Here is a 23,643-nt window from a genome sequence, read left to right as displayed (position 1 = left end):
ACAGCAAGTTCTAGGTCACCCAGTGGTACTTAGTAAGATTCTGTCTCAAAAAATCAATAAGCCATCCCTAATGGGACTAAAGAAATGACTCCATGGTTAAGAGCACTTGCTGCTCTTACAGAGGACTTAGGTTTGGTTCCTAACACCCATATGGCAGCTCACAACCATCTGTAACTCTAGTTCCAGGAGATCTGATGCCCTCTTTGGTTCTCTGCAAATACTTGTACATATACCACACATACATATACACAGGCAAAATACTCTCACATATAAATCTTTAAGATAAAGAAGAAAAAAATGACGTGAGGACTTCAATGCATTTATAGCCAGCTTGGGCTATCCAGCAAGTTTGAAGCCAGCCAGGGCTACATAGCAAGATTCCATCTCAGAAACAACCTAAAAGTAGTGTTCTTAGGCTAAGAGATAGTTCAGGGGTAAAACACTTGCTGTACAAGCTGGACGACTTGAGTTTAGATTGCTGCAATCCACGTGAAGTCAGAAGTGGTAACTCCTGTCTGCAGTGCTCCTACACCAGGATGAGAGAACCCCTAGAACTTCCAGGCCAGCTATATCAAGTGGCAAATAAGAGGCAACCCTACCTAAATAAGGTAGCAGGCATGAATCAATACCCAAAGTTGTATTCAGATCTCATAATTCCTACCATGGCTCACACACACTTGCAGCTACTCACATAAATGCATACACACATAGAGAGGTGGGGAAGGGACGGGGGGGTGGGGAGAAGACGGAGAGAGAGGGGAGGGAGAGGGCATGAGATTGAGAATGTAAGAAAGAATAAAGAATGAACAGGATGGAAGGATGCGGAATACTGGATGTAGATGGTAACTCATGAAAATGAATGAATGGCCCCTTTCCACTGACATGCAGAGGCTCTTGGCCCCTGTGTCCCTGAATCCTACCTCTTTGTTTGAAATGAGACAGTACCTGATAAGGCATTAGCACCAACTGTCCTGTAGCAACTCATGGAAGTACTCATCTTACCATGATGGTTTATCTGTCAAAAAGCCATTCTATCTTCTGGTTCTAACAATGAATTCTCCTTCTTGGCTGCAGAAATGGACATGGATAAATTAGCATAAGAGTTTTCTTGGAACTTTCAATGCAACTACTGAGGAAACTTGCTTTAGGTTTTTAGTTATTACATCTGCTACCTGTGGCTCACCTGCTTTTTGAATGAAGCCAACATGGATGGAGCATCCTCAAAGAGGTGAAGGAAGGAGATGACTCAGGGGCCACAGAGCCTGAAGTCTCCTTACTGCGCTAGACTTTTCTGTTCAACAGGCCAATAAATACACTCCTCAGCCCTGTTTGAACTGGATTTCTTACTACTTAAAACTTAAAACAGTCTTGGCTACTTAAATATAAAACTACATTCACTACTGCTCTGTCTCTGTCCTCACATGGCCAAACCTGAATCTTCTTGCTTTTGAGTTAAGTCAGGAGAGAGGGCCTGCTATAGCAAGCCTCTAGATAGTGAGCGACACTGCTGACATATGGCCAGATTTAGAATGAATTAACTTTCTTGGGAAGTACCTACCAACCCGAGGTGAAAAATGAAACCAACAGCTGAGCGGTACCAGAGAAACTTTTCCCCAGGCTTCTTCCCTGACCCTCAAAAGTGAGAAAGGGTCCACAGACAAGTACTCAATCAGCACTCACATCCCTCTCCCCAACCCAGGTTTCTCTGTAGCCCTGTCTTGGAACTCACTCTGTAGACCAGGCTGGGCTCAAATTCAGAGATTCACCTGCCTCTCTCCTGAGTGCTAAAATGAAAGGTGTGCACCAGCACTGCCCAGCTCAGTCAGCTCTCTTCATTTAAACACAGACCTGGTTCAAATCCCAGCTCTCCCACTGACACTACTATGAGTTTTGGCAAGTAATTCAGCTTCTTCCTCAGTGAAACTGTAAGAGTGAGATGAAACAATGTATAGGAAGACAACTAGCCAGAAGCCTTCCTCTCTTGCTAGTTGGTCCCTCACAGGCCCTGCTAACAGTTCTTCACAGATCCCAGGCATCTATCTCTGTAGTTAGTTTAAGACAGGTTCTCTCTATGGAGCCCAGGCTGGCCTTGAACTTGAGATCTGCCTCCTTTAGCCTCTCAAGTGCTTGAGATCTATTTTAAAAACATATGTAAGACTTAGGGAGGGGGCTGTAACTCAATGACAATGTACTTGCCTGTAAAATGTGAAAGTCTGGGATTTAGTCCCTATCAACACACACATACATAACACATAAAGGTCACATATATTTATAAGACATGATTAGTCTCCTTTTACAGATGGAAAAAATGAGTTAGACAAGAAGTCACCACTCACGGTTGTGTAGGATATGTAAGGCCCAGGTACTATGCTTTCAGACCTCTTGCTCTTAATAAAGAGGCTGAAGCTTACTCTAAGTCCCCATTAATGCCCAGGAATTAGGCTTATGGAATATCTTTTAACACCAGATCTCTGGGTACTATCAGTCTCCCCATCCATTTCTAGTTCTTTTATAGTTTCTGACTTGGGCCTTTGAGGAACACACACTTTATAAACAAAGTAATAGGCTAGTTTTGACAGGCGCCTGTCAAAAGCAAAAAAATCCAGTCTTTTTGTACGAACTATTGTTTTCAGAAACTTCTCAAATATGCACACATAAAAAAGAATAGCATTGCCTCACTAAAAAGAACCTTTTTTTGGTTAATGAACTGTCCTGGGGAAACAAAGAGGAGAAAAACCAAACAGGACCACTGGAAAATAAGTGCAACATGGGAACTCTAGGAAACCCTGGAATATAAAGGAAGTTGCATCTCTCTTCCTATACCAAAATCTCTTGACTTTTTTTGCCTCTTATAGAATGTTCCCTGCTCCCCTGTCCTCCTATAAAATGTCACCTTTGTGGATATCTCAGACTCTCTTGTCATCTGTCTTTCCTCTCCTGAAAATGCAGTTTTTTCCCCTGGAGAGCTATGTAGTTGAGTTAGCTTGGAACTGGAGATCTTCATGCCTTCTGAGTGCTGGGATGACAGGCATATGCCCCACAATCACATTTTTTTCAGGGGGTGGGAAGAGGTAGTTTGGATTAGGTCCTACTATGTGGCTCTGGCAGGCCTGGAACTTATGTAGGCTAATATTGTCCTTTAACTCAATATGATGAACTTCCTTCCTCTGCTTCCCGAGCCCTGGAATTTCAGGCATGAACAACTACATCCACCTGTTTTTTGTTTGTGTGTGTGTGTGTGTGTGTGTGTGTGTGTGTGTGTGTGTGTGTGTGTTTTATTTTAAAGAGAAAAAAAAAGAGGGTTGGAGAGATGGCTCAGTGGTTAAAAGCACTGACTGCTCTTCTAGAGGTCCTGAGTTCAATTCAGAGCAACCATATGGTGGCTCACAATCTTCTATAAAGTGATCTGATGCCTTCTTCTAGCATGCAGGTGTACTCATATAGAGAACTCATATACCTAAAATAGACAGATATATTTCTAAATAGAAAAAGCTAGTTTATCAAGAATACAAGGGCACAGCAGATATGACTGTAACAGAAGAGCTGTCTACCTGATTCTAGTTTTCTTTTTAAGAATTTAGCTTATTTTCATTGTGTTTAGCCTCTATGTATGTGTACCACATGTGTCTAATACCTGCAAAGGCCAGAGGACGGTGTCAGATTCTCTGGGATCAGAATTAGAGATGACAGTGATCTGTCATGTGGGTACTGAGAACTAAACCCAGGTCCTCTTGAAGAACAGCCAGTGATTGTAACTGCTGAGCCATCTTTCCAGCCCCTAGTTTTTTTTTTTTTGTTTGTTTGTTTGTTTTTGTTTTTTTTTCTTTCTTAGTGGCAGCTAGATATGTCCTTATCTGTGCCAGGAAAATGACTCAACAGGTTAAATGCATGCTACCAAGCCCAACAACCTGAGTTTAATCCTTGAAACCCATAGTGGAAAGAACATATTCCCATAAATTGTCCTCTGACTTTCACATATGTGCATTATTAACATTTGTATGGGGCTGGAGAGATGGCTCAGTGGTTAAGAGCACTGACTGCTTTCCCAGAGGTCCTGCGTTCAAATCCCAGCAACCATATGGTGCCTCATAACCATCTGTAATAAGATCTGATGCCCTCTTCTGGTGTGTCTGAAGACAACTTCAGTGTATATAACAAACAAAACAAAAAACCCCAAAACACATTTGTATGTCCAGATATGTTCATAAGCACAAATAAATGTTCCCAATTCTCTTCATCAGACTTTGGTTCAGACCTATCCCCATCTTTCCTCAAAAGGAGGATCTGATATCTTTACAGGTGGTGTTTTCTTCAAGGGCTCTTCTGACTCTCACACTGCCTAGACTGTAAGAGGCATGAAGGAAGGGAAGGCTATGGTTATACGACACTGCATACCTATACCATAGTACCTGGAAAGAAAACAGCTATGACCCATTTCCCCACTATGCAGCAGTCCTTCCCCTGCATGCAGCAATGCTAGGTTTAGTGTCTCACTTCCTGGTCTTCCCACAACCGGTGTCACTCATCTTTCCTGCTTATCAGGCTCAGCTGTCACCTCTTCAGCAAGGCCATTTTTGGCTACTCTTGTCTACAGCAACCACCTTGCAACCACCTTTTACACCCGTCCATTTCCTTCATACCATATATCACTCACACTTCTTTTTTAAATGTTATTATTTTATGTGTGTAAATACACATCACAGCACGCATGTGGAGGTCAGAAGATGACTTGTGGTATCAGCACTCTCCTTTCACCTTTACTTGGGTCCTGGGAATCAAACTTGGTCTTGAGGCTTACACAGCAATTGCCTTCACATGATCAACCACCTCACTAGGGTTTACATTTTTTTAAATGCAGTATTTCTTCTCCATCTGAATGTAAATTTCATGAGTTCAGGCCTTTCACTATTTTATCCTTAACTATATCTCCAATTCCCAAAATAGCTCCCCCAATGAACACTTGTAGGTAGGGACATTTAAGACTTGCATAGTTCTAGTTTGCTGGGTAGTGCTAGTGCACACCTCTAGTCCCAGCACTCGGGAGGCAGAGCCAGGTGGATTTCTGTGAGTTCAAGGCCAGCCTGGTCTACACAGTAAATTCCAGGACAGCCAGGGCTACACAAGCGAGACTGTCTTGAAAACAAAACAAAACAAAACAAACAAAATCATGCATGGTTCATAAACTGCTGTTATGACCCACTTTCGACCACTAAAAAAATAAAACCTCTCCAAAGTTCTGGGCCCTAGAAATTCAAAAGGACTAAATCATAGGACTACTGTGTTCTATGTTCTAAGGCCAACAAGCCAGGCCACTCACCTTCCTGCCTGCCCTAGTGAGATCTTGAAACAAAGTCAGTAGGGTCATCCTGGCCATTAAAGCAGGGAATTACTGGGGATGGGGACAGAGAAAAGGATCCATTAGTACTCATACAGTTCATGGGATAGAATCACAATCCTATTTGCTTCAGCAAATAAGAGGCCCAGTTGTAGAGTACAGAACCCCAAATAGATCCAAGGATCTTCCACAACCCTACTCGGGAGAGAAATTGTTTCAAATCAGGACTCTTACAGTGTTTGTTTCTTTCCACTGTGGCTACTAAAGAGGTAGAGTTTAAAGCTGGAGTTGTTGAGGACAGTATCTGTCAGCCCAAGCAGAAACCTGTTAAAAAAGAAGCTACTAACTCAATGGAGAAATGTGAAGGTCGGGACTATTATCTGAACCTTTGGATGCAGCTATAAGCATTTTGGAATTTTCAGTAACATGATCCAATTAACCCTCACCAAACTCCCCTGCACACCTCCCTCCTATCCCTACTTTACCACTAAAAACAGCACAAAGTAGTTAAAAAAATCCCCCTTTTAAAAACTACTTTGTGCCAAGATTCTACTACCTTTTAGGGCCTGGGCTAACATTAACTACTTTCTGCTCACAGCACTCAGTGTGTGCAAGACATTGTTTTAAGTACTTTACATGCATTAACTTAGTCCAAGAAGTAAGATATCATTACCACCTTCATTTTTTTCAGCTGTAGAAATGAAGGGTAGCACCCAACCCCTATCTGAACAGAAAAATCCAACTATCTAACCCAAGGCACTATCATTTTGGAACAGGCTGGGCCCACAGACCTTCTATTAGCCCACCTATCCTCCACCTCATCATATGTAAAACGAAGATAGTAGTAGTTTATCTACCTCAGGTTCCTGTGAATATGAGATTACACAGAAAAAGCATTTAAACAGCACCTAGTAAACAGCAATCCCTGTTACAGCTGTGGGTCACTCCAGTACAGCTGTGAAATATCATGCAAATGAAAAAGTGCTTCCTTCCTTTAACTCTACCCATTTACGGAAGATACTATGGGTGAGAGATGAAGAAGTTGTCTTGAGGCTTCGAGTGCAGCTGTCATTAACCACTTCTTTCATGCCCCCGGCCCTGAGTTCAATTCTCAGCACCATAAAACAAAAACATACAGTGTTGGGCTGGAGAGATGGCTCAGTGGTTAAGAGCACTGACTGCTCTTGCAGAGGTCCCGAGTTCAATTCCCACCAACCACATGGTGGCTCACAACCATCTGTAACAAGATCTGATGCCCTCTTCTGGTGTGTCTGAAGATAGCTACAGTGTTCTCATATATAATACATTAATTAATTAATTTTAAAAAAAGAACATAGTTTAGAAAACAAAACAAAACCATACAGTATTTAAACTATGTCATCTGTCTAGGAGTCCCTCATTGTGGTCCCGATTCCTACGGAACTTTACCTCACCTAAAATACCACCTATTCCATGAAGTCTTCTCAAATAGCTCATTCCCCACAGCATATAATCTATACCTCATGCCCTTTTTGGTGCACCTGCCCAAGCTCTCTACTGACTCCTTAAAATCAGTATTTATCTTGAGGTCTCTATTTCCTCTTCTTGGCTCTACAGAGAAATGGATTCTCTTGGAAAAAGCTAAGAGTACTATTGAGATCTGAAACAGACTGAGAAGCTAACCCGATGAGGTGAAGTAGGACACCAGAACAGAATATATGATAGTTCAGACTCAGTGCCAGACATGAATGGGGAATGGGATCTGGAGCTATCCATTCTCCAATAGTGCCCACTCATTCCTGGGGAACGCCTGGCACATTCAGATGCATCCTGTGCTTCTCACTTCCTGCCTGGTGAGGGTAAGAGGGAAAGTGCATATAAAACTATAAGCAGGAAAGTGAATGGTGCTCTGTGAAGTACATTGAGGGCCCTTGGCAGTTGAGATACAGAATGGGACCTGAAGATGGCTATATGAAGAGAGAGATGAGGAGATGAAAGGGACATGTGTGCTCATGGAGGCAGCAATTTAAAGTAAAAGCAGCAAAGGCTCTGTCGTGAACTAGAGGGGCAGAAGGAGAAAGTGCTGAGGAAGAGCTGAAAGGGAACCATTCAAAGGCAGAATCTGAAGTAATTACTCAGAGAGTGGGTAACCTTGTGGAGAAGCCAAGATCCTTCCAAAGTGGGTAAGAAGTCTTTCTGGAGGATGAGTACTTCACACAGTAGATTCTTGGGAAAATGGGGGTCTGCAGCAGGGCTTAGAGGCACATTTTTAGGGCTCTTTCAGGGAGACTTTTTATAGAGAGAGAGAGATCCTCTTAGAAGCAGTGGTACTCTCAAAACTTGAGAGCATACATCAGAATCACCAGGAGTATTTGTTAAAAATTCTGATTGGGGGGGCTCTGCTTCCAGGTTTTCTAATTCACTAAGTCTGAGTAAGACCCAAGAACTGGCATTTTCCAACCAATGCTGCTGCAGGTCTAAGCGACCATACTTTGAGAGCCACTGACAGAGGGAAAGGGAGTTCTTCAGTACTGGGTCTTCAAAAATGAAAGAGAAGAAAGCAAACTAAGTCCTCAAAAAGTTTCTAAGTGAGTGTTAGGATCTTTCCATTTCTGAAAGGAGAGACCTATGAGGGTCAGGTCTAAAAGTAGATGAAAGGAAGGAAGGAAGGAAAGAAGGAAGGAAGGAAGGAAGGAAGGAAGGAAGATAGGTAGACCAGTCAGTTGTTCTATTGAGAGAAGAGTCTCCAAGCACTGGGATTTCCAGAAGTAGAGGAAGTTTGGGAAGGGAGAGTCTGAAGGATGCTGAGGTTCCTGCAAAAATAGTGGGGTGTAGGCTGAGAATACAGAAGGGTCCATAAGTTCAAAGGAGTAAGAATGGAGAGATAAGAGAAAGTAAGAAAAGATTCATCCTAACTGGGATCCACCTGACAGAGTCCTGAAATAAGACGGAATGTCAGAGGAGAAAATTGAGGGAGGGTTCCCACAAAGTGCTAAAGATTACTGACATAGGCCTTGGGAGAAAAATCTCTAAAGAATGTCTTAGGAAGTGGTCTTCTCTGAAAGATCCCAACAGAGGGATTTTTAAATATAGGGTAGGGCAGGGGTTAGGGGGCTTTATGAGAAACCAAGTTAAAACAAACAAACAAAAAACACACATACAGGGCAGGGGGAGGGAGTGGGCTCCATCCTCATGAAGACCTGAAAGTATTCAAGTAGGTTTTTCACAAAGAATTCTAGGTATTCAACTATACCAAAGGAAGATTAGGAAGGTGTGTAAGGCTTTCTAAAGATGGCTCTAGAGAATTGGGGGGGGGGGGGATTCTGAGGAAGAGATAGCTAAAGTCTGAGAAACAATTCAAAAGGTTCTAGGAATATCAGGATCTCTAAGAGGAATTTTAAAGGCCATTTAAGGGCTTCTAAGTTCTTTGATGCAAGGGGGTCCTGAAACCTGTAGCTTAGAGGGGTATTTTAGGATTGTAAGGAAGAGCTTCAGAAAGTTTATCAAGGCTAGAAGGGGAATTTTTAATTTTCAGGTTATCCAAGAAGAGTTCTAGAAGAACAGAGGCTACGAGGAAACTTTTTGGAGTTCGTACACTACTTTTAAAACATGTGGACTGTGTTACTGCAAAGGATTTGGGATTCAGAAGAAGGGATTTGGAAGAGGTTTTGGGAATATGAGAGGAACTCTGGAGACTTTGGGGATTAGTAGATGCAGGGGCTCAGGAGAAAAGGGTTGGGGTACATGGAATCACCTCTAGAGCATTCCAGGGTGGGGAATATTTGTGGAACATGAGGTCTCTGGGACAGATTTTGGAAATCTATAGAAGGGTCCAAGGAGTACGAGAAGAGGACGGGGTGCATCTAGGAGATGGAAGCAAAGAGAGAAGAGGATCCTCCAGGTGAGTTTTGGTATTTAAGAGCAGTTCATGCATATCTGAAGAAGACTGTTCTGGGGTATACAAGCTCTTCAAGAATGATGTAGTGTTCACCAGGGATATCCTGAAGAATTTGGGGATAAAAGTGAAAAAACTCTGAAGATTTTCTGGAATGGGGAAAGGTAGGAGGGTAAATTCTTGGGGTATTTGAGTAAGTCTGAAGATGGCTTTAATATGAGATGCAGATGGGGGGGTTAAATGCAGAGGGAGTGTATGGGGGCGGTTTAGGGGCTTCAGGGAGGTTCCTGGGGGAGATGCCTGAAATATATGTGCCGTGGGGACACATGACGAGTAGCCACCAAGGGATGTGTTGCGATCCAGGAGGAAGATGTGGGGAAAGAACCAAGGACCAAAGGGCGGGGATCTATGGAGAACGTCCCCAGAGGAGGCAGTTGAAAGCTGAGGGTGGTCTCCGGGGAGGCCGCAGGAGTCGTGCGGGAGGACCAGGCAGATGCGTGCCCGGTCAGGACAGAGGTCCCCAGGCCCAGCCCCTCGGCTATCCCCAGGGCGTGACGGTTTGGGAGGGAAACTGAGGAAGGGGCCCGGGTGGGGAGAAGCGGGCTGAGTGCGGGACCCTAAGGGGTCTTCCGAGATCCTCCGGCCTCCTGAGGCCCGAGTCCGCCGCCCGCCGCAGCCCGCGGCGCGGGGTCCCTGAGGGGGCGGGGCCGGCCGCGCGGCCTGGGTCGCCCTGAGGGGAGCGCCGCGCGCCTCGACCGCCGCCGCCCCGCGCCCGCCGGCCCGGCCTTGCCCGAGACTCACCACTTCGGCCTCTGCCGCCGCCGCCGCCACCCGCGCCTCCTCAGGCAGCCGCCGCCACCAGCTCCACTGCCGCCGCCGTCGCCGCCGCCGTCGCCCCCTCTCTGGCCCGAGAGCTCCCCTCCCTCCTCCCGCACCGACCACCGCCGCCGCCGCCGCCGCCGCCGTCGCGCTGCGTCACCGCGCCGTGCGTCACCGCCCCTAGCCCCGCCCCGGAGGGCCACTGTGCGCCAGCATTAGCTCACACCCGATTGACAGACGGTGAGCTCAGCCAACTGGCGGCGAGGGCAGCCCTAAGGGTGGGAGATGTGCAGCGAGAAAGGCGGGGTCCTGGCCTGGAGGGGAGCGACAGGGCTGGAACGAGGCCTGAGAGGCCCGCCCCCTCCTCACTACGATTGGTCTGACGAGAAGGTGACGGACAGACGGCCAGGCCCCGAGCGGAGAGCTGAGGGCCGGGAAGAGGAGGGGCGCGCGCCGCGTTGCCCCGGACAACGGGGCCGGCGGAGCCCGCGATTGGACCTACGGGCCTGCAGGGGGCAGTCTCGCGCTGGTCAAAGTCAGTGGCGGCGAACCAAGTCACAATTCCTCATTCTGGCGTTCAAGGACCCCTCCTCCCGCCCCTCGGTCACGCCCCGCCCAGGGTCTGTATCCTGTCGTACCATCGCCCTTTGGGATGACAATGCTGCATCCCGGCTCCAGGTGTCGACCGGCCGCGCCTCCAGTGACACCTCAAGATGAGCGAGGTCGACCCCTTGAAGGGTGGAAAGAGATAAGACCCCACACATAAGAGGCTGTCAATAAATGGAGATGGCTCCCATCACTTTTGTCGTAATCTTAGTCCATCCACAAACTGTCCTGAGTCGGGGTGAACTGATTGGAAAGGGGCCGGCGCTCCAGAAGGGTGACAGCGACGTGGCTTGTTCCGAGAACTCCAAGAAACACAGGGTGGAGTGTCGAATTTACGACAGGGAGTGGTAGGAAATGAGCTGCGGTCAGATGTTTGGCCACTGGAGGGAGTCTGCACTTGTGCTGAAGGCACAAGCGACTAGAGAGGGACGGGGCAGGGATTCAAGGCCAGAAAGGTCTTGGGGACCTGGGAGTTTGGAAGGGACGCCTCTGGCTTCCATAGGGAAATGGGATGAGAAGGAATGGAACACAGAAGGGAGAGCCCAGGGAGCTACCCTGGGAGTTGGGGCGGGGTTGTATCTGGGAGGAACTTTGGGGAGAGAGGAGGTGCAAAGTGGGAGGGACGCCCAGGTGGCCCATTGAACTAGCCTTTTGCCACTGGCTGGCCATGGAGCAGAAGAGAAAAGTCCAGGACAAAGCCCTCTGGGAGATTTGGGTCCCAGAGGAGAAGCTCAGTGTAGGATACCCAACACTGAGGTCAAGAACATTGCCCCACTTTGGGACAAATTGAGTCTGGAGACCAGGATTTAAGGATCATTAGAGATGGTAATTGAAGCTATGGGAGTTGGTGACCGATCCCAGGAGAGGGCATGAGAGGATGAATGGAGACAAGGATCAGACTGAACTCCGAGAAATAAGGGCACATGAATTGAGAAAAGAAATGAGCACAAAGCCAAGACTATGAGGATGCCACAAGAAAGAGTAGACGGAACTGGGCTTAGCGGTGCATCCCATCCCAGAAGGGCATTTCTGTAAGCTGGAAGCTAGCCTGGTCTATGCAGAGACAGAGAGGCAGAGGCAGGTGGCTCTCCGAGTTCAAGTCTAGTCTGCTTTACAGATGGAGTTCCAGGACAGCCAGGGCAACACACACACACACACACACACACACACACACACTTTTAAGCTAGCATTGTTTAAGTTAAGCATGGAGTTTAAGAAAAAAAAAATTGAGAAACAGCAAGTATAGATGATTGCTTTGGAGAAGTTTGAAAGGAGATAAACCACAGGTGTTCCCATGGCATACGAGTGGAGATCAGAGAGCTAACTGGTAGGAATCAGTTCTGTCTTATCATGTGGGTTCGAACTCAGGTTAGTCAGGCTTGTCACCAGACACCCGAATCTGCTGAGAAAACCGCTGAGCCCTGTTTGTTTTGAGACAGGCTCTCACTGTATAACTCTGGTTGTCACGGAACTCGGCTACATAAGCCAGGCTGGCCTCAAATTCACAGAGCTCCATCTGCTTCTGCATCCTGGGTGTCTGGGCCACGCACCACCAAACCCAGTTCTTTGTTGTTGTTGTTGTTTTGGGTTTTTTGAGACAGGTCTTGTATCCCAGATTGGCCTCCAAACTCTCCGGATAGCTAAGAATGACCTTGAACTGTAGACCTGGCCTGCACCTCTTGAGGGCTAGGGAGTGCTATTATTTACAGTTTATATGGCGCAGGGGATTGAACCAGGACGTGCATACTAAACAAGCGCTCTACCAACCAAGCTACAGAGCTTGCCACGTTACAGTCAATCTTTACAGGTTAGGTTTTATTGTATGTGTATGGGTATTTTGCCTGTATGTTTTTGGGTGCATCATCTTTGTGCCTGGTACCCATGGAAGCCAGAAGAGGACATCATATCTCCTAGAACGGTTACAATTCTTAGAGACGGTGTGTGTTCTGGGAACGGAATGCACATTCTGGTAGAGCAGCTAATGTTCTTAACCATTGATCTCTCTCCTTCCTTCCTTTCTTGGAGATCTATTTATTTTATTTATATGAGTACACTGTAGCTGATTTCAGACACACCAGAAGAGCATCAGAAGAGGGCTTCAGATCTCAATACTGATGGCTGTGAGCCACCATGTAGTTGCTGGGAATTGAACTCAGGACCTGGAAGAGCAGTCAGTGCTCTTAACCACTGAGCCGTCTCTCCAGCCCTCTCCCCTTTATTTTTGGTCTCTGGAGACAATGTCTTAATAGATATTTGTGGCTGGCCAAGACTCCCGCCGCAGATTCCTGAGTGTTAAGACTAGAGATTTGTACCACCACAGAAGCTGGAGGGGGGGTTCTTTAATTTTAAAACAGAAGGACCAACAGTGCATGGAGACTCGGGAAGATCCATGGGGACAGGGACAGCTTAAAGGAAGACTGAGAGAAGAGCTGAAGAGGTGGCCTGGCAGGTGGGGTGGACCAGAGCCAGCACAGAAAGCCAAGTGGAGCAAGAACTTACAAATATTTTCTTTTGCTTGCCAATGTTTCTTCGCTAAAATACATGTGTTTCTTATAAGTTACTTTGCTCTTATCTCTTCTTTATAGGACAGTTGGGTTTATGAATTGATCTTTTTTTTTTAATTTATGCATGTAAGTAGGTCACATTGCCCAGGAATTATTTCAAGGGAAGGGGGGAACAGTATGAGCACTTGTGTATCTGTGTGGGACACACAAGATCAAAAGGCCAGGCTCTGTGCGTGCAAATGTGTGCTCTCACTGAGCTACAAGCAACCCTTGGTGCCCATTTGTTTACTTTATCAGATTTTCTAGAGTTTATGTTTGTTTGCTTTTTGGTTTTTTGAGGTTTCTTTTGTTTTGTTTCGAGAAGGGTTTGTCTCAATAGCCAGGGCTGTCCTGGAACTCACTGTATAGACCAAGCTGACCTCAAACTCAAAGATCTGCCTGTCTGCCTCCAGGGTGTTGGGGTGAAAGGTGTGTGCCGCCATTTCTCAGCTACCAGTGTTCTTAACTGGTCTTCAATGGTGAGTCATTTTTGGAACCAACCCCTGTCATTTGATGTTTTTTTGGGGGGTTTTTTGTTTGTTTATTTTGTTTTGTTTTGAGACAGGATCTTGTGTATGCCCAGGCTGGCTTCACTGTGGTTCAGGTTGGCCTCAAATTTGCTCTGTAGCCAAGGTTGCCTTTAGTTCTTGATCTCCTGTCTTTACCTGCCAAATTCTAAAATCAAAGGAGTGGTTTTGTAGTCTTTGACAAAAATCTGAACTGTGTAGCTCAGGATGACCTACAATACTGCCTCCCCAGTGTTGGAATTTCAGGCTTGCAACACTGGCCCTGCTAGCATTGACTGTTTCCTTTCACAGTTTTCATTTGGTTGGAGCTTGTTTATGTCTGCGTGTGCATGAACATGCCAAATCACATGTATGGAGGTCATTGGGCGATTTGTGGGAATCAGTTCTCTCCTTCCCAACATGGGTCCTAGGAATGAATTCAATTTTCTCAGGCTTGGTAGCAAGTGTCTTTACCTTCTGAGCCATCCCACAGGCCCTATTTTGGTCTTTGGGTTTGCAATGTATATGAGTGTGTGTGTGTGTGCGCGCGCGTGTGTGTGTGTATGTATATATATGTATAATATGTTGAAACTGTTTGGCCTTTTCTATGCTTGCCTTTGCTCCTAAATAACACGAAAACCTTTATATTAATTTAATAGCTTTTGGCCTTAAGATAGGCTTGTTCCCACCTAGCTTGTAACTCAATTTTTCTGTTTATTCTAACCTAAGTTCTGCCACGTGGCTGGTCACTTCTTGGTTTCATACAGCCCACTTCCTTCATGTCACCCACCCCAGATTCTTTCCCAGAGTTCCTCTCTCTGTCTTGAAGTCCCACCTTGCTATTCCGTCTTTTGCTATAGGCCATAGGTGTTTTATTTTAACCTATCAGAAGGTGCCTTAGGCAGGAAGGAATATCAGAAGCCACATCTTCACACAGTGCACAGAAACATCGCCCCAAAACATGCCAGCGTTTCCCTCATAGCCTGTGTTAGTTTTTTGAAACAGGGTTTCTCTATGTAGCCTGTCACTGCTCTAGAGGCGGTGGGACCTGGGAGAATGGAGTTGATAAAATAGTTGAATTTAGCAGTAGGTGGGTGGCAAACTTTAATCCCAGCACTTGGGAGGCAGAGACAGGCTGATCTTTGAGTTCAAGGCCAGCCTGGTCTACAAGAGGGAATTTACACAGAGAAAAACCCAGAAAATAAAAAAAATAAACATGTGTTGTGTGCTCCACAACCGCAGGTTTATTTAGTCTTTATCAGGCATCTCGTTCTAACCGGGAGATAGTCAAAGCTAGTTTCTCTTCCCAGCAACCCCAAACCAGAGATGTGGCTTAACTAGGGCCACAGGGAGGCAATATTCGAACCCTTATCTTAGTGACTGAAGCCTCGCAGGTTCTGACAGATGCAGGGAAGGAAGGAAGGGGAGGAGCCCTTTGTGACAGTTGTCCTAGGCCAGGCATAAACAGGATGTGGTGTTAGATGAAAGCTTCCCCCTTTCACAGCCTGTCCCTCTTAGCCCGGGCCCCCACCCCCAGAAGACAGAGGAACTGAGGAAGCCTGAGGACAGAAAAACATGGTCAGAGAGCCCGGGTAACACGGAAGGGTGAGGGGGCTGAGGTTTAGGGTGACCTGGAGCAAAGGGGGTACCTGCACAGAGGTCAGCTAGGGGAGGAACTCAGCTTTGGCAAAACCGGGTTGTAGAGGTAGTGGTTTGGCCCCAGGCTAGCAGATCCTTGGGTCTTCTGGAGTAAATCAAGAATCCTCCAGGAAGGTGGAACCTGACCTCTGTGTATACCTCAGAGCTGAACCATGGGTCTTGGTAACTACACCCCCCCCCACACACACACACACTGAGGCCCAAAGACCTCTCATATGGGCTAGCTTCAGCTTCTTCATTGACTTGTGGAGACACCAAGTCAGGAAATGGGCCAGGTTAGAAGCAAAGGCAGCTGAGCTCCTCCCTGTCCCGTTGGCAGTCCGACTCCCTGGTGGTGTGCGAAGTGGACCCGGAGCTAAAGGAAACACTGAGGAAATTTCGGTTCCGAAAGGAGACCAACAATGCCGCCATCATAAGTCAGTGACCTCTGCCCTGTGAAGGGTGGCACGGGGGTTGGGGGACAAGGCAGGGAAGGCTGGGCTGGTGTCCCTTGGGATGGGGAGAGGCTTGTAATCTGTGTTCTATCCCTTCCTAGTGAAAGTGGACAAGGACCGGCAGATGGTGGTGCTGGAGGACGAATTCCAGGTGAGGGTCTGGGATGCTGCATCTCCTACATACAGAGAGACGTCTGGCCACAGAGTTGGTAGGGTGCTCCCAGGGTTGCATCCAGGTACCTCATAAACAGACCATAGTGACACATGCATGTTATGCTGGTGCTCTGGGGGTGGAGAGAGAGGGACCAGAATTCAAGGTCATTCTTGGCTACAGTGTTAGTTGGAGGCTAGCCTGGACAACAAGAGACCCTGTGTCAAAAAGCCAAGTAAAGGCTGGGTGTGGTGAGCTTTTAATGCCCGAACTCAAGAGGCAAAAGCAGGCAGATCTCTCTGTGTGTTTACGGCCAGCCTGGTCTACGCAGTGAGTTCCAAGCCTCAGGGTCACTATTATGATGAAACACCGTGACCAAAAGCAAGCCGGGAAGAAAAGGGCTTGTTTGGCCTACATAGCCTGAATCACAGTCCACTGAGGGTAGGAACTCAAACCTGGCAGGCACCTGGAGGCAGGAGCCGATGAAGAGGCCATGAAAGGATGCTGCTCACTGGTTTCTCACGGCAAAGTTAACCTGCTTTCTTACAGTACCCAGCACCACCAGTCAGGAGTGGGCCTAGCTCACTAAAGAAAGTGCCCTCCAGGCTTGCCTAAGTCTGATCTAATGGAGGCAGTTTCTCAGTGGAGGTTCCCTCCCCTTGGATGACTATAGCTTGTGTCAAGTTGGCAGAAACCAGCTAGCATGGGAGTTAAATAAATAAAAAGAAAAGCTTGGGAAGATAGCTGTACAGAGCTCTTGCCTGTAGAGCAAGGCCCTAGGGCTTTAAAAAAAGTTTTCATTTTAGATGAGGTACCCCAAAGTCTCTAGCAGTGCTATATAACTGGATAACCCCCCCACTGTGGCCTGGCCCTCTGCAGCAGCCTGCCTGCCTTCCTTCTGGAGCTAAGGCTGTTTGGCAGGGGAAGAGTATTGACCAGGAAGAGCGAGGCTCCCTCAGGTCCCCAAAAAGGAAGTATACTAGAGTGGTTACCATGGGGACGCAGACTCAAATCCAAACTCTGGCTTCTACTGTCTTGTGCAATGTGGGGCAAGTCCCTTGACACTACTAGGCCTCGGTTTCTGTAGCTGTTAAGTGGGCATAACAAGACCTTCCCGTAGGATTCTGAGAAATCTCAGTGAATCTACATGTGCTTCTTAGATCAATGTCTCTGTTCATTTTAAGTGATCATTGAATGAATGACACCCATTTGTCTATCTGTCTGTCTGTCTGTCTCTATCTGCCTCAGAACGTTTCCCCAGAGGAACTTAAATTGGAGTTGCCGGAGAGACAGCCCAGGTATATGGGGGGAAGGGGTAGAGTGGGGGATTATGGGTAGGGGTGGTAGACCTATAAACTGGGGGACTGTTGGGTTCTCATTCTGTTTATGGGCTCAGGATCTCTGAGTGTGAAGCCAAGATGCCGCAGTCTAGAAACTTCTGTTGATATAGTATTATTTTATAGCAGAATGTTCCACTAGCATGTTAAAGGTCTGTCTATTTGTTTTACGTACGTGAGGTATTTTGCCTGCAGTTATGACTGTGTACCACGTACTTGCCTGGTGCCAGCAGGTGTCACAGGACATCATAGTATCGCTTATCCATGGAGCATTAAAGCTACCATGTGGGTCTAGGGAATGGAACTGAGGTCCTCTGCCAAAGCAGCCAGTGCTTCTAAAATCTGAGCCATCTTTCCAGCCCTTATACTAACAATTTGTTAAGGGGTAAATAAATCAGGAGGCCATTTTTAAAAATTAAGGACAGGTGGAGGTTGCACACACCTTTATTCCCAGCGCTGGGGAGGCAGAGGCAGGTGGATCTCTGTGATTTCGGGGCCAGCCTGGTCTACAAAACCAGTTCCAGGGCAGCCAGGGCTAGATAGTGAGCCCCCTGTCTCAAAAAAGATTTTTTTAAAAAAAAATGTATGTATGTCTGTACACTCTGTGCCCTTAGAGGTCAGAAGGGGGCTTTGGATCCCCTGGAACAGGTGTTATAGAGCATCGTGAGCAACTTTGCGGGTGCGGGGAACTGAACCTGTTCCTCTGTAAGAGCAACAATTGTTCCAAACTGCGGAAGCATCTCTTCCAGCACCCCCCCCCTTTTTTAAAGATTCTTATTTATTTATTATATATGTGTACACTGTAGCTGTCTTCAGACACACCAGAAGAGGGCATCAGATCTCATTACAGATGGTTGTGAGCCACCATGTGGTTGCTGGGATTTGAACTCAGGACCTCTGTAAGAGCAGTCAGCGCTCTAACCACTGAGCCATCTCTCCAGCACCCAGCACCACCCCCCCCCTTTAAAGAGGATTTAATTTATTATTTATGCATATGTGTTTGTGTCCAAGTATGTGCATGTGTATATGTGAGCCATCCAACATTGGGTTCTGGGAAACTGATCTCAGCCCTACACAAGAACAAAAAAGCACTCAATCATAGAGCTCCAGCTCCTCTTGTTTCTTTGAGACACAGTCTCCTGTCTACCAGGTTGGCTCTGAATTCAGTATGCAGCCAAGGACAGCCCTAGATTCCCAATGGCTTTACCTCTGTCTCCCAAGCGCTGGGATTACAGCTCCATGTCATCGGATTTCCACCCTCCTGTTCTTTCTGAGTACTGGTATCAGAGGCCTATGCCACTCTGCCTGACTGAAACTGGTCTGTCCTCATCTTTCATCTTGACTCGTTTCTTTTGGGGGTCTCTCTGGTTTTGGACCTCATTCCCCAGTTCAGGGACCTTTGACTACAGCAAAGAGCCAGGGAATCCTCGCCCCCCGGGGGTAGGGGTTCAAGGCAGATTTTTGTTTAAAGTTTTATTTTACAGTTTGTCTTTTCTATGGAATCCAATCGATCAGACGGTGGCACTTAGCACCCTGGTTCACACGCAGTTCCAGCTCCTGGGTCAGGCACCAGTTCCCAGGTCTCGGTATTAGGATAGGGGAGTCTAGCCCCAGCCAGATTCAAGGATGCGAACTCAGAGAGCATCGATCGATCGCGCAGCTTCTTGAGTGTGAATTCCTTCTCTTCCACAGGTTTGTGGTCTACAGCTACAAGTACGTGCATGATGATGGCAGGGTGTCCTACCCTTTGTGTTTCATCTTCTCCAGCCCCGTGGGTGAGGAGCCTTAGATTCTGAGGAGCAGTGTGTGTGTGTTTGTGTGGGTGTGCGCGCGCGCATGCGTTGTACGTGGAAGCTCTGAAGTGAAGGTAGGCATTTAGATTCATCAAGAGCTCACGAAACACTGTTCATGTTACCTGGAAATCCCTGGTAGACGTCTAAATCTTCTCCCAGAGACCCTTACTATAACTTGAAGCTCCCAACAAATGTAGAAACTCTTGAGGACAGGCGAGTTTCAAGGCTCCTTGAACTTCTGTGCCTACCGGACACTACTAGAGCTTTGCCCGTTATGTTGTGTTCCCAACCACATCCATTTCCCTTTCTCACACAGGCTGCAAGCCTGAACAACAGATGATGTACGCGGGAAGTAAAAACCGGCTGGTGCAGATCGCGGAGCTTACAAAGGTCCTGAGGGTCCCCATCCCACCCTCCCAGCAGGGGCTGGACCCCCCCCAGGGGCTCCGGGGCTGGGGAGCTGGAGCTGAATTATAGACCCCAGAGAGAAAGGCTGAGCCCGGATCCTCAGGCAGAGGGGACAAGGATGGGCCTGGACTCCAGGGTCTGAGAAAGGAGGGATGTAGAGGTGGGATTTCTGGATTTGAAGCGGGAAGGCTTCTTGAAAAAAACAAAGTAGGAAGATGACCCCTGGGTTTCTAGTAGGTGGCTGAGGCGCGGAGTCCTGGGTTCGAAGATGGATGGCTGGATTCCGGACTCCTGAGTCCTACGGGGTGAGGAACCCTCTTTGGATCATAATGCCAGATTGCTCTTTATCCAGGTGTTTGAAATCCGCACCACAGACGACCTCACCGAGACCTGGCTTAAGGAAAAGTTAGCTTTCTTTCGTTGACCTTTGAGCCAGGGATGTGGAATCCTTACTTCCGAAGACTCGGGCCGATAGGATATAAACATCCAAGAGCTAAATAAAGATTAAAATTTCAGGAACACCAGTACCTGCAGAATCTGCGCCTCTTTGCTGGTTGACAGTCCCTGCAGTTCCAACTCCTGGCCGGCAGGGGGCGGACGTTTCTAGCGAAACCAAGCTGGTCCCAGGAGAACAGATAGACACCTGTTTCTCTGAAACCAAGGGAGGGGACTATGTCATTTCCTGAGATGGGAGGGGAAACGGGTAACTTGGGTCCCCTTAAGGAATTTGAAGGAATGTTTGAATCTGTGAGGGGTCACTCCTAAGGGGATAAAGACCCAAGACCCTTGAGAGGAGAGCTCGGAGTCCTTTTTCTCCAGCTCTTTCCTCCTCTGGGGCTAGATAGAAGGCATCTTTGGCTAAACGCTACTTTTCTCAACCGTAAAAAAAAAAAAAAAAAAAAAAAAAAAAAAAAAAAAAAAGCCAAAGAATCAAAATGTAATTGCTTCAGGCACTCAGGAGAATGCTGGGGGATGGGTAGTTTAAGGGTTTGCTAAGTTTGAAGGCCCAGGACTGTGGGAGAGGAGGATTCAGAACTCTGAGTGAGCCCCAGCGGTCCTGAAGAGTCAAGCTTTCCTATAGTCTCTCCTCTTTCTTTTTTCTGGCTCCTCAGGGCATTGCATTTTTTCCTCAGATCTCTGTCTCTCTTTGAAGGACATGTATTGAGCACCCAAGGCATACAGGGTTGGGATAAGCCGTCGTCACAGAGATGAATCACGCTTCTTTTGCTTCTCCCAGTGTCTCCCATGGTTTCCTGAATCCTCACACCCGAGGCCCCTGGAACTCCCTCCCTCCAACTCTTTCCAGGTTCCCCGGTGAGAGGTGGCCGTTGCCATGGTAACAATGACACAGTGACCTTGGGCCGGGGCAGTGTCTCCTCCAACCCTGGTGCTCTTCGATGGGCCTAAAAGGGGATTCTAACCCTTCCTCTCTCCCTCAGTCTTCAGGTTCTTCACCCCGTCATCCCCCTTCAATCCATGTTCCCTTGTCCTCAGTCAAGACAAAGACTTTGTCGAGAAGTTCTGCATAGAATATCTCCAAATTGGGTTATGGAGAAATTCCCCTAGTCTTCCATGTTCTGGGACATTTGGATCAAGCTTGTCTCTCTGCTAGAGGCTTCACACCCCCCCCTTCTGATCACAGCCTCCATCCCCAATGACTGGGGGTGGGAAAGAGAGGTCTGGGGATAAAAGGAGGCATCTAATGAAGAGGTCAAAGAACCCCCAGCCTGGTCAAGATCAGAGAGGCAGTGGAACTTGTCTAAGATCACACAGCCACAACCTCACACAGCTAACTCCCCCACTGAGCGCTTCCCCTGAGCCAAGTATTTGGAGGCACCATACAAGCATTAGCTTAATTAATTCCTTAATTAATGGAGAAGTAGCCATGGTTAACCTCAATTTGAAGACAAAGAAACTGAGGCACAGAAGCCAAAGTCATAGACTATCCCGTGTCCAAGGACCACACCAAGGTTTTGTAGGCAAGAGCCTCAACAGCCACTGCCTCCTTTCCCTCCTCCCTCCTCCCTATCCTGAGTTGAACTGGCTTTTAGGGTAGAACTGTAAATAATCCAATCCCAAAAGACCATGTAGATGACTTGTCCAATCAAGAGCAAATTTGGAAAGCAAGGACTAACCAGAGAGGGGGAAGGTTCGATGGGTTTGTTCAGTCTTCTAAGAAATACCAGCACCCTGCTGTTTAACTTATTTTTTTTTAATTATTGATGTATTTTTATTAAACTGTATTTGTGTGTGTATGTGTGTGTGTGTGTATAGTCTTTCTTTGGGCAGGAAGGCAAAAATGCAGAGCATGGCTTAGGCAGTAGTGGGTGGGGCTTGAGTTTATGGGTGGAACTTAGAATGAATATTATAATTAAGTCTGGAAGGGGAGGGGTGCAGAGATGGTTCACACCTGTAATCTCAGGACCAGGAAAGCACTGGCAGATGGATATCTGTGAATTGTGGAGTGAATTCCAGGAAAGCCAAAGCTACAGAGAAACCCTATGTCAAGAAAACAAAAAAAGAATCCTGAGTCTCAGGGTGGGCGTGTGGCACGTGCCTTTACTCCCAACACTGGGAGAGGCAGAGTCAGGCACATATCTCTGAGTTCAAGGCCAGGTTGGTTTACCCAGCAAATACGGGGCCAGCCCGCCCTAGAGACCTAGATTTATGCTTTAGGGCAGGGCTTAAGGGAGCAGAGGTGAGGGTAGGGCCTAGGTGAAGAATTATGGGCTAGGTCATGACTTCCGGGTTGGAAGATCCGGTGCAGGAATTAGAGCTCTGATTAAACGTCTGCACCACGTACTTTTAAATGCTCTTACCCATTATGGGTCCCTATTACTTCCCCTCTTTGCACATCTCCAGTCCAGGGATGACTCCTCCTCCCTTGTACGCTGTGTGTGCTCATGTGTGCGTCCACTTTGTTCATATGCTACGCTGCCATTTATTTCCTGTGTGACCCTAGGCAAGTAACTATCCCTCTCTGTCTCATTGTTTCTCATCTGTAAAATAAGGACAGTCAGGGGAGCTCCTTCTTACTTGAATGCCCAAGAACTAACTGCAACTAGCTACATCTATCTTGTTTGCATGTTTCTGTGGTTCTTCTATTCCTTTATGTGTGCCATGAGTGTATGTTTGTGTGCGTGTGTGTGTGTGTGTGTGTGTGTGTATGGCAGAGGTCAACGGTCAACTTTAGGTGTTGCTTCTCAGGAGTGGTTCACCTCATTTTTCTTTACTTATTGTTGTTTTAAAATTATTTATTTTTATTGTATGTGCTTTGGTGTTTTACCTGTACACATGTCTGGGTGAGGGTGTCAGGTTCCCTGTAACTAGAGGTATAGTTGTGAACCACTACTCACAAGTGGGTCCTGGGAATTGAACCAGGGTCCTCTGGAAGAGCAGCCAGTGCTCTTAACCACTGAGCCATCTCTCCAGCCCCCATCCCCTTTGAGTCAGGGTTTCTCTGTGTAGCCCCAACTGTCCTGGAAGTCCCACTGTAGACCGGGCTGTCCTCGAACTCAGAGATCTGCCTGCCTCTGCCTCCTGAGTGCTGGGATTAAAAGCATGAGCCACCATGACCTGGCTTTTCTTTCTTTTGAAAATTATTTTATCTGTGTGAGTGTCTGCCTATCTGTATGTCTGTGCACTATTCACGTATCTGGTGTGTGTGGAGGTCAGAGGGGGTGCCGGATCCCCTAGGGCTGGCAGATTAGGCTACGGGGATGGCCAAAAAGCTCAAGGGGTCCACTTGTCTCCGTCTCCACAGAGTCTGGGTTATTGGAGCGAGCCACCATTCCACTGCAAGCTCTTCACAGACTGAGATATCTCCCCATTTTTTTTTTTCTCCTTCTGTCTCCTCCACCCTGTAACCCTTGCTCTAGCTGAAAGGTGAGGTGGGAATGGTTTCTGGAGAGCATGGGGCCGGCGGAATCTGGAGAGGGGAGTCTGGGAGCATCCCTTGGTGCTCCTCTTGTTTGAATTGGACCATTGTCATCTGCATCTGTGAGCTGCTCTGAAGGTATGGGTAGAAAGGATTTATAGGGTTTGGGTGAAGATCTCCACATTGGGGGGTCCCTAAATGGGAAGTGTTTGAGACACTAGGGATCTGGGGTTCGAAATAAGATAGATATTGAGCGTTTCCCCATTTCTTTCGGCTCTTGCCACTATGAGTTTTTTGGGGT

The 23,643-nt window shown here is 47.2% G+C and overlaps 2 protein-coding genes across 3 annotated transcripts in view; one reads left to right on the top strand and one right to left on the bottom strand.

Moving 5' to 3' along the window:
* Positions 1-10,146, bottom strand: part of SAMD4B (sterile alpha motif domain containing 4B) — a 37,665-nt gene extending 27,519 nt beyond the window's left edge. The window contains exon 1 of the mRNA XM_080908840.1: positions 10,011-10,146. The gene's annotated coding sequence lies outside the window, so the exon portion shown is untranslated. The remainder of the gene's footprint in view (positions 1-10,010) is intronic.
* Positions 10,147-15,178: 5,032 nt separating this feature from the next.
* GMFG (glia maturation factor gamma) lies at positions 15,179-20,009 on the top strand. 2 transcript variants are annotated; one of them, XM_080908842.1, is made up of 7 exons: positions 15,179-15,261; positions 15,662-15,758; positions 15,878-15,927; positions 17,176-17,225; positions 18,957-19,039; positions 19,374-19,447; positions 19,818-20,009. In XM_080908842.1, the coding sequence occupies exons 1-7, from the start codon at positions 15,259-15,261 to the stop codon at positions 19,887-19,889; spliced, it is 429 nt and encodes a 142-aa protein (XP_080764968.1). In that variant the 5' UTR covers positions 15,179-15,258; the 3' UTR covers positions 19,890-20,009. The 2 variants fall into 2 exon arrangements, with proteins under 2 accessions (XP_080764968.1, XP_080764969.1); XM_080908843.1 differs by having other exon boundaries at positions 15,244-15,275.
* Positions 20,010-23,643: the final 3,634 nt, after the last annotated feature.

This window comes from Micromys minutus, assembly GCF_963924665.1.
Source record: "Micromys minutus genome assembly, chromosome: 32".
Lineage (NCBI taxonomy): Eukaryota > Metazoa > Chordata > Mammalia > Rodentia > Muridae > Micromys > Micromys minutus.
This window is presented reverse-complemented; position numbering and strand designations above follow the sequence as displayed.

Coding starts and splice junctions, on each gene's coding strand:
- GMFG (XM_080908842.1), top strand. Junction 19,040..19,373: donor CATCTTCTCCAGCCCCGTGG/GTGAGGAGCCTT, acceptor TTTCTCACACAG/GCTGCAAGCCTGAACAACAG. Junction 19,448..19,817: donor AGATCGCGGAGCTTACAAAG/GTCCTGAGGGTC, acceptor CTCTTTATCCAG/GTGTTTGAAATCCGCACCAC.